The sequence below is a fragment of the Tupaia chinensis genome, unplaced genomic scaffold (assembly GCF_000334495.1).
Source record: "Tupaia chinensis unplaced genomic scaffold, TupChi_1.0 Scaffold144378_1, whole genome shotgun sequence".
NCBI classification, from domain to species: Eukaryota; Metazoa; Chordata; class Mammalia; order Scandentia; family Tupaiidae; genus Tupaia; species Tupaia belangeri.
The window spans coordinates 3,917,098-3,928,137 of NW_006204238.1; the positions used below are offsets into that span (position 1 = coordinate 3,917,098).

General features: G+C 38.1%; 1 protein-coding gene across 4 annotated transcripts in view; it reads left to right on the top strand.

The window, feature by feature from the left end:
- MROH2B (maestro heat like repeat family member 2B) overlaps positions 1–11,040 on the top strand; it is a 75,885-nt gene that overhangs the window by 43,172 nt on the left and 21,673 nt on the right. For all 4 annotated transcript variants that reach the window (XM_006166974.3, XM_006166970.3, XM_006166971.3 and 1 more), the window contains 2 exons: positions 166–285; positions 483–562. In XM_006166974.3, coding sequence (XP_006167036.1) covers positions 166–285; positions 483–562 — 200 coding nt within the window. The remainder of the gene's footprint in view (positions 1–165; positions 286–482; positions 563–11,040) is intronic.

Here is an 11,040-nt window from a genome sequence, read left to right on the forward strand (position 1 = left end):
TCAAGTTTCTTGCAGGTAGATCCCAGGCTCGGGTAGAAATGGCAAAGGGAGCAAAAATTCTGTGCTCTTGTCTCAATATATATTTTAATTCTAGATCACATACTTGTAGACCCAGGTGTGGTGCCTAAAGATTCTGGCTTGTGCTCTTAATCATTTTTTCTTTAGGATATGGATCTGCAAATGAGTTTTACAAGAAGCATCACTGAGATTGGCATTGCTGTCCAAGATGCTGAGGATCACCAGTTTCAGTTTGTCTATAAGGAGATGCTGATCGGTTACATGCTGGTGAGTGTGCAGAGAGAGAATGAGAAGAGCCCTGAATATTCCATTACCAAGAGTGCAGAGCTCTAACGTTCACAAGTGCCACATAACAGATCTCTGCCATATTTCTGACCCAGGACACCCATGGATCTAACAAGGTTGCAGCTGTATCTGGGAACTCCCCAAGTTCTGAATATTTCATCTCCTTGTTTGTGTTGCAGGATTTTATTAGGAATGAGCCTTTGGATTCCTTAGCTAGCCCTATTCGGTGGAAAGCCTTAATTGCCATCAGATACCTCAGGTAGACAATTTTTTGTTGTTCTCATCGAAAAGATATTTCTTCCACTCCTTCTTCTCCTATTCAATTGACTTATCTATCAGTGCAGACTTCAGCACTCCCTCACTAATAAAAACACAGCTCATTATTGAGACTTTTAAATGGGGTTCATTTTTTTCCCCTTTTTCCAGAGTTACAAAACTGCCTAAGAGATTGATGCTTGGATGTCTGTCAGAGACTAAAGAATTATTCAAGGAACTCAGATTTAGTGATATATGAGAACTAAAATTTCTATTTGGAAGGAAATTTTTTTTCTTAGATCTTGGCCTGTAAGCAAATTTTAATCTTCCAGTTACAATCTTATGAAAACTCTAATCACATTCTAGCTGTTAGGAACAATAAACATGAAGAAGAAAATTATTTTAAGTAAGGTTTTAATACTATATTTCCCTTTGCGGTAAAAGAAATACATATTTACTGCTAAAATTTAGAAAGTACAGAAAAATTTTAAAAATAATAAAAGATCGGGGCCAGCAGGTGTTGTGGTGGATAAGGGCGCTGGATTCCCACATGGCCAACCATGGTTCAAGTCCTGGACCTGGTGGTTTGCTTTCTCACTTTCCCTTTCTCTCTCTCTCTCTCTCTCTCTCTCTCTCTCTCATCAAATAAAGGGAAAAAAACAATAACAAATGGAAATAAATAAATAATTAATTAAAATAATAATAATAATAAAAGATCACAAATAATTCCCCTCATGTCAAACTTTTGGTGTATTTCCTTAAAGTCTTTATTTCTAGTTCTCCATTTTTATTACAGATTTGAGAAAATACTCTGCAAATGATTTTCTCATCCTGCTTTTTTCTCACCTTACTTTATATGTTTACAATATTAACAATTTTTCATTCTTTTTTTTTTTTTGAGAGGTTTTTCCTATAGGGCACATGCGCTCACCAAAGACAGAGACAGAGAGAGAGAAAGCAAGAAATCATCCCCCAGGGGAGGTGGCCATGCCACAATCCCTTCTCCTCCATTCTCCACTTGGGATCTTGGGCACACACACACACGCACCTGGAGTGAGTTTAAGCCACTGGGTCCGTGACTCAAACTGCAGTCGACTACGTGGGAGTCCAGTGACATAGCCATTACGCCAACTGCTGGTCCCCATTCTTTCTATTTAATTTATGTATAATTATCATACAATACACAACACATAAAATGTATTATCTTAGTCATTTTTAAGTACAATTCGGTAATGTTAAATACAGTCACACTGTTAGGCAATCAACCTCCATAACACTTTTCTTCTTGTAAAACTGAAATTCTATACCCCTTGAACATCAATTCCCATTATCTCTTCCCTCTGATCCCTGAAAACCACCCATATATTTCTGTTTCTGTGAATTTGTCTGCTGTAGGTACCTAATATAAGGGAGATTATTTATAACTGACCTATTTCATATTTCATATGTTTATGTATAACTGACATATTTCACTGAGCATGTCTTCAAGATTCACCCATACCACAACATGTATCAGAATTTTATTCTCATTTCAAACTAAATAATATTCATTTTATGTATATATCACTTTTTGTTATTCATTGATCCATTAATGGACACTACCATTGGCTATCATTGCTTCTACCTTTGGCCATAGTGAAATATTCTACTACAAATGTGTGTATACATATGTCTCTTCAAGATTCTGCTTTCAATTTTTTCTTCATGTGCACCCAGAAGTGGAATTGCTGGATCATATTTAATTATATTTTTAATTTGGGGAGGAATCATGATACTGTTTTTATAGCAGTTGCACTAGCTTATATTTCCACCAATAGTGAACAAGGGTTCAAATTCTCCACATCTATGGGGCCAGCAAGTGGCATGGTGTTGAGGCACTGGACTCCCGCATAACTAACTGCAGTTTGAGTCCCAGACCTGGCAGCTTGCTTTCTCATTTTCTCTCTTCTCTTCTCTCTCTCTTTTTCATCTCTCTCTGGTGAGCACATGTACCCTATAGCAAATTTGAAAAATAATGATGATAATAAATAAAATTAAATAAACAATTCTTTAAAAATCACAAATTCTCCACATCTTTATCAATGTTTGTTATTTTCTGTTCTGCTTTGTTTAATATTAGCCAGCCCAATGAGTGTGAGGTAGTATCTTATTGTGGTTTTGATTTGCATTTCTCTAATGATTATTGATGTTGAACATTATTTCATTTGTTTATTTGTCATTTGTATATATTCTTTGGATAGTGTCTATTCAAGTCTATTTCTTTGTTTGATTGGCTGGTTGGTTTTGTTTGTTTGCTTGTTTTTGCCAAAGGGCATGTGCACTCACCAGAAAGAGACAGAGAAAGATAAACAGTGAGAAATCACCCTGTAGAGGGTATGGTTATGCCACTATTCCTTCTCCATTACTCTTGCTGAGATTTTGGGCATGCAGTCACACATGCCTGGCATATTTTTAAAGCCACCAGGACTGAGAATTGAACCTCACAGTCAGACATGTGGGATTTAGCTGTCTTAATTACCATGCAACTGCCTAGCTCACCTTTGTCCTTTTTAAAAATCAGATCGTTTGATTATTTTTATTTGTTTGTTCTTGAGTTTGTAAGAGTTCTTTATGTATTCCTATTACCAGATAGGTTATTTGAAAATATTTTCTCCCATTCTATATGTTACCTTTTCACTCGATTGATTGTATTGATTGTATTCCTTCATGCACAGAAGTTTTTAATTTTGATGTAGTTCATTTGTTAATTTTTGCTTTTAGTGTAACATTCAAGAAATCATTGTCATATTCAATGTCATTTAGCTTTTTCTTACTTTTTTTTAAAGTTTAATAGTTTTAGCTCTTAGGTTCATGTCTTTGATCCATTGTGAGTTGATTTTTATATATGGTGTAATTGTTCAACTTTAACTGCATTCTTTTGCATTCTTTTTGGTTACCCAGTTTTTCTAACAACATTTATTGGGGAAATTGTCCTCAAACCAAAAGCTTGGGCTTCAAAAGCAATCGTAAATAATTAAACTAAAAAGCTTATGCACTGCAAAAAAAACAGTAAACAAGATGAAAAGTCAGCCTTCAGACTGGGAAAAAAATATCTGCAAACAATATACCTGAAAAAGGGCTATATATATTCAAAATTTATAAGGAACTCATGAAATTCAACAACAAGAAAACATATGTCAATTTGTTTTTTTTCTTTTTAAAGAATTATTTATTTTATTTTACTTGTTATTATTATTTTTTAATTTGACCAGAGAGAGAAAGGTAAAGTGAGAAAGTGAACCAACAGTTCTGGGATTTGAACCGCAGTCAGCCATGCGGGAGTCTAGTGCCCTAACCATCACACCACCTCCCAGCCCCAATATAAGTCAATTTTAAAATGAGCAAAGACTTTGAATAAACACTTTCTAAACAAGATATAAAACTAGCCAACAAGTGTATGAAAACTGTTCAACCTCTCTAATAACTAGGGGATTGCAAATCAAACCACTTTGAGATAGCATCTCACACATATTAAGATAATCACCATCGAAAAGACAAGATATAACAAATGTTGGCAAGAATGTGAGAAAAAGGGAATCATTATCCACTGTTAGTAGGAATGTGAAGTTATTAGGGAATATAGTATAGAGGATCTTAAAAGAAATTAAAACTACTTACCATGTTTCTCAATAATCTCTCTTCTGGACATATGCTCAAAGTAAATGAAATCACCTCATAGATATCTGCACTTCCATATTCCTTGTGACATTATTCACAATAGCCAAACTATAGAAACAACCTATATTTGTATATATGTATACAAATATATACATATATACATACACACCAATATATACACACATATGTGTGTGTGTGTGTGTGTGTGTGTGTATATATATCCTTTATAAAGAAGGAGATCTTGCCACTTGCCACAACATGGATGAAACACAGAGAAGTTCTGCTAAGAGAAGTCAAACACAGAAAGACTATCTAAATGATATGCAAAATATAAAAAGAAAAAGTCAAATATACCAAGATAAAGAATACTGGTTACTGGGAACCAGCAGTTAGCATAATGGCTATGTCGCTGGACTCCCACGTAGTCGACCGTGGTTCGTGTCCCCGACCCGGTGGCTTAAAACTCACGCCGGGCGCGTGTGCGTGCATGCCCAAGATCCCGAGAGGAGAATGGAGGAGAAGGGATTGCGGCGTGACCATCCCCCCTGGGGGGTGATTTCTCGCTTTCTGTCTCTATGTCTCTCTCTGTCTGTCTGGCGAGCGCACACGCCCTACAGTGAAAATCTCTCCAAAAAAAAAAAAAAAAGAATACTGGTTACTGTGAATAGGAGTGTAGGGGAAGGAAATGAGGAAATTTACGTCAAAGGGTACAAAGAAGCAAAAACGTAGAATGTGCAAAGATCTAATGCAGAACATGAGGACCATAGTTAATAATGGTGTATATTATTGAGACCAGCAGTCAGCATAATGGCCATGTCACTGAACTCTCATGTCGTTGACTGAGGTTCGAGCCCTGGGTCCAGTGGCTTAAATTCACTCTGGGCACATATGCATGTATGACCAAGATCCCGAGAGACTAGAAGAGAAGAGATTGCAGCGTGGCCATTTCATCTTCCCTTGGGGGTGATTTCTCGCTTTCTGTCTCTTTCTGTCACTCTCTGTCTTTCTGGCGAGCGCACATGCCCTATAGCAAAAAAACAAACAAACAAACAAAAAAAACCTCTATCTACAAATAATGGTGTATGTTATTCAGAAATTTTGCTAAATGAGTAGATTATAACTGCACTTGCTACAGGGGGAAATTGATATCTATGTGAAATGATTCATCTGTTAGTTTTTTATATATATAGAGTGTGTGTGTGTATATATATATATATGTTCATGTATAGGTATAGGCATGCTAACATTATGTTGTATACTTTAAACATATACAATATGATTTATTTTTTAAAGTTGTCCTTTTCCCCCATTGAATGAGCTTAGCACTCTTGTCAAAAATCATCTAACTATTAGGACAAGCAGTTAACGTAATCTCTATGTCACTGGACTCCAATGTAGTCAACCGTGGTTCGCGTCCCAGACCTGGTGGCTTAAACTCACACCGGGCGCGTGTGTGTGCATGCCCAAGATCCCGAGAGGAGAATGGAGGAGAAGGGATTGCAGCATGGCCAGCTCCCCTGGGGGGTGATTTCTCGCTTTCTGTCTCTCTGTCTCTCTCTGTCCGTCTGGCGAGCACACGCGCCCTATAGCAAAAACCTCTTACAAAAATATCATCTAACTATATATGTGAGAATGTATTTCTGGGCTATCTATTCTGTCGGTCAGTATGTGTATCTTTTTTTTTTTTTCATCTTGCCAGTGTTATTTTTTTTCTTTTTATTTATTTATTTTATATTCATTCACTTTATGTCATTATAGCATACAAAATGAATCTTCTCATCCTGAACACACTGAATGTTGGCCCAATCAAAGATATTACCATACCTATTATCTTCAACAGATAATTTTCTATTATAAGTCTATCTTAATGCCAGTACCAAACTATTTTATTATGGTGACTTTGTAACATAAATTTTTAAGATTTGAAAAAATAATTTCTTTCATTGACAAAGGATGATTGTACTCACCAGAGAATGAAAGAAATGGTTATGCCCAACTTTCCTTCCATTTCTTCATCCTATCAGGATTTGAGGCATGCACAATACACTCCTGGCATGTTCTTCGAGTTGTTGAGGCTGATATTCAAACAGCAGTCAGTTATGTGGGATTCAACTCTATGTACAGTGCGTAACTGCTGCATTGAGGGGGTGGCCCTAAAATAATTTTTGAGATCAGTAAATGTAAGACATTTAACTTTTTCTAAGTACAAAAGTACACTTCCAGTGTGCACAGGGATACCTGGGATGGAAACCCAGGACTCTGATGTGTGGCTTTTGGACCAATAGGTAGGGCTTGATTATTAAGGCTCTGGGTTCAACATGGCCAGTCATGGTTTGAGTCCCAGACCAAACACCTTGAAAATCATGCTCGGTGGATGTGTATACACCCAAGGAGTGATTGCTCACTTTCCCTCTGTTTGTGCTGTTTCTCACCAGCAAGCACACGTGTCCTATAGCAAAAGCCTAAAAGAAAAATTTTTAAATGTGATTTCAACATTGTAGAGCATTGTCTTAGAGCTGAGCTATCATGGCTAGCTTCAACTTTGACCTTTTTTTCTTTTTTCAGTCGTTTTTGCTACAGGGCACATGTGCTCGCCAGAAAGACAGAGAGACAGAAAGTGAGAAATCGCCCCCCATGGGGGATGGCCATGCCGCAATCCCTTCTCCTCCATTCTCCTCTCGGGATCTTGGGCATGCACACACACGTCCTGGCGTGAGTTTAAGCCACCAGGTCTGGGACTCGAAACGCAGTCGACTACATGGGAGTTCAGCGAAATAGCCATTACACTAACTGCTGGTCCCAACTTTGATCTTTTTCAAGATTGTTTTGGCTATTTGGGTTCTTTTAAGATTCTATATGAATATTAGGATGGGTTTTTCTATTTCTGCAAAAAAGTGCCCTTTGTACTTTCATGGAAACTAAATTAAATCTGTAGATCTAATCTTAAAATATTAAGATCTAATCATCTGAATAATATTGTCTTCTGATCCATGAACATGGAATGTCTTTCCATTTATTTGCATCTAATTTCTTTCAACAGTGTTTTGCTATGCTGGGTGAACAAGTCTTTCACTTCCTTGGCTAACTTTATTCCTAAGTACTTTATCCTTTTTGTTGCTACATTAAGTGGAATTATTTTCTCTTTTGGATGATTCATTGTTGGTGTACAAAATACCAACTAGTTCTTATTTTTTTAATAGACTTTTCCCTTAGGGCATGTGCACTTGCCAGAAAGAATGAGAGGAAAAATGAGAAATCACCCTCCATAGGGGATGACCATGCCACAATTCCTTCTCCTTCGTTTGCCTCCTGGGATCTTGGGCATGCATGCATACGCACACACATGAGTTTCTTTTTGTTTTTTAGAGGTTTTTCCTATAGGGCATGTGTACTTGCCAGAAAGACAGAGAGAGACAGAAAGAGACAGAAAGCAAGAAATCTCCCCCCGGGGAGAAGGACATCGCAATCCCTTCTCTTCCATTCTCCTCTCGGGATCTTGGGCATGCATGCACATGCACCCAGCATGAGTTTAAGCCACCGGGTCCGGGACTTGAACCACGGTTGAAACATGAGAGTCCAGTGACATAGCCATTACACCAACTGCTGGTCCCACACAGCATGAGTTTCATACTACCAGGTCTGAGACTCAAATTGTGGTTGACCATGTGGAAGTGCTATGCCCTCTGCTGGCTCCAATGTGTTCATTTAATAGCCAGCAACTTTGCAGAATTTGTTAGTACTAATGGTTTTTTATAGCATCTTTAGGTCTTTTTACATATAAGATTATGTCACTTGTAAAAAGATCATTTTACTTCTTTCTTTCCAATTTAAATGCCTTTTATTTCTTTTTCTTGCCTAATTGCTTAATTAGCAGTGTTAAAAAATATCTTTGTCTTGTTTCTGATATAAAAGGAAAAGTTTTCAACCTTTCACCGTTGAATATGCTATTAGCTATAGGCAGTAAATACATGGCACTTATTTTTTGAGGTAGCAAAGATTTTGAATGGCTGCCTAATGACTTACTGCATAAATATGGTTCACTTTATTTAACCAATCTTGTGTTGCCTGTTTCTAAAAACTATAAATAGTACTTTGATGAACATTTTTGTGCAAAACACTTTTCTGAACTTCTAGTATTATAAGTTGACAATTTTTTTTAATAAATATTAAGTGGCATCCACATCATATTGGTCATTGAGCTAGGCTCTAAAGGAACAATAGTGAACAAAATATGGTTCTGCCCTAGAGGAGCTTTAGTCTACTGAGTAAAATAGATGCATGAATCACTCGCCCTATTTCTCCAAAACATGGTCAAAGTCAAGATAAGAGAAAGCCTAAGTGACCATGCCAGCAAAACTGAGAGAAGTTTGTAGAAAGCTCAAATATATAAATCTTGAAGATGAATTGAGAATTAATCAGGCTCAGGGCCAGTAGGTGGCATAGTGGATAAGGCACTGAACTTCCACATGGCCAATTGTGGTTCAAGTTCCAGACCTGGCAGGTTGCTTTCTCTCTTTCTCTCTCTCTCTCTGTCTCTCTATCTCTCTCTCTCTCTCTCTCTCTCATACATGCATGTTCTCACTCTCACTCTTGCCCTCACTCTCTGTCTCTGGTCAAATTAAATAATAAAAATAATAATAATAATAACATATAAATACTTCTTAAAAAATAAATAAATAACCAGGTTGGAGCCAAGTCACAGTAGCATATGTAGCTAAGACACGTGCCCCAAAAGCCAGGACCATGTGAAAGGCCTGTATTTGATTTCCTGCCCAACCCGAAACCAGGGCATTGTGGTGTGAGCCTAAAATATCAGTAGGGCAGGAGGTTCATGCAGAAGGATCAGGAGCTCAGACCAGCCTGGGCAACAAACAAGAACCTGTCTAAAATAAGAGCTCAGGAGTGACGGTGTGCACCTGTGGTCCCTGCTGGAAGACTAAATCGGGAGGATCACGACACAGCATTTCTATCCAAAAATAAATTAATTCATCAAAAACAAGATCCTAACTAAGTTTTTGACAAGTAGAATAAAATATATGTCTCATATGTCCTTTAAAATTGTCTGTCACTTTTAAAAAGTCTAAAAAAAAGCAGATGAAATTTTAATCATATATTTTATTTATGAGGGTAGATGGTGGTACAGTGGTAACATAATTGGATCCACATAGAAAAAGTCCTAGATTCAAGTCCTAGAACCTCCCTACGCATGTCAGATCCGAGCACAAGTGTCAGTGTTCTGAGCCAGCTGAGGTCGAGGATAGACTACAGCATAAAGACCCTGTTGGTGGTGCCATTTCTCTCTCTCTGTCTCCCTCACTCATGGAAGAAATAAACAAACTTTTGAAATATGGTTTTTATTTTCCTTTAATCTAATATGCTGTCATTTCAACTCACATTTAATATTTTTTAATGAGATAATTTGTTTTTTTACACTTCTTCAAAATGCAGTGTGTTTTGTATTTACATAACAACTTTATTCAGACTAGCCTCAACTCAGGTACTCATTTGCCACATATGAATGGTGGCTACTCTCCCTTAAGCAGGAGAATTGTCACATAGCTGGACTTCCACCTAGTCGACTGTGGTTTGAGTCCCAGACCCAGTAGCTCGGGACTCCCACACATGTACGTGCATGCCTAAAAGCCTGAGAAGAAAATGGAATAGAAGGGATTGTGGGGATCAGCAGTTAGCATAATGCCTATGTCGCTAGACTCCCATGTAACCAACTGTGGTTCAAGTCCCAGATCTGGTGGCTTAAACGCACACCAGGCATATGTGCATGCATGACCACAATCCCAAGTGGAGAATGGAGGAGAAGGGATTGCGGCATGGCCATCCCCACTGGGGGATGATTTCTCACCTTCTGTCTCTCTGTCTCTCTCTGTCTCGCTCTTTCTGGCAAGTGCACGTGCCCCATAACAAAAACCTCTCCAACAAAAAGGGAAAAAAAAAGAAGGTATTGTGGTGTGGCCATCCCCCTGGGGGGTGATTTCTTGCTTTCTGTCTCTCTCTCTCTCTGTCTCTGTGTCTCTGGCCAGCACATGCACCCTATAGCAAAAATCTTTCTAAAAATAAAAAAAAAGGGGGAAGATATAGAAATGTTCTTCATTGATTATGGTGGTATTTTTATGAGTGTGTATATCCATCAAAATTCATTAAATGAATGCATAAATTATATTTCAATAAGTTGATTTTACTTAGTAAGTCAGACAAGAAGGATAAGAAGACTCTCAATAGAGCTTTCCCAGCTGATACTCAATTTAATCCTCTCTGAGAACATTCTTCCCCTGCCCTGTAGTGTCATCATTGTTCATATTTTTGCTAATTTGGTCGCTGTCAACTCGTACCTTATTGTCTTAATTTACATTCCTTTAATAGCAAATGGGTATTTTCACATTTATTGAACATTTGTGATTTCTCAAGTCATGTCCAGGTTTGTTCATGTCTTCATGATGTGAACAGGAAATACCAGAGAGAAAGGAAAGAAGGAAGGGAAGGGAGGTGAGGGGAAGGGAAGGAAAGGAAGGAAATAAAGGAAGGACGTTTTTTACACTTGGCATTTATAAAAACCTATAACTTGTGGGAACCAGCAGTTAGCGTAATGGCTATGTCGCTGGACTCCCACGTAGTCGACCGCGGTTCGTGTCCCGGACCCAGTGACTTAAAACTCACTCCGGGTGCGTGTGCTTGTGTGCCCAAGATCCCGAGAGGAGAATGGAGGAGAAGGGATTGCGGCGTGACCATCCCCCCTGGGGGGTGATTTCTCGCTTTCTGTCTCTATGTCTCTCTCTGTCTGTCTGGCGAGCGCACGCGCCCTACAGTGAA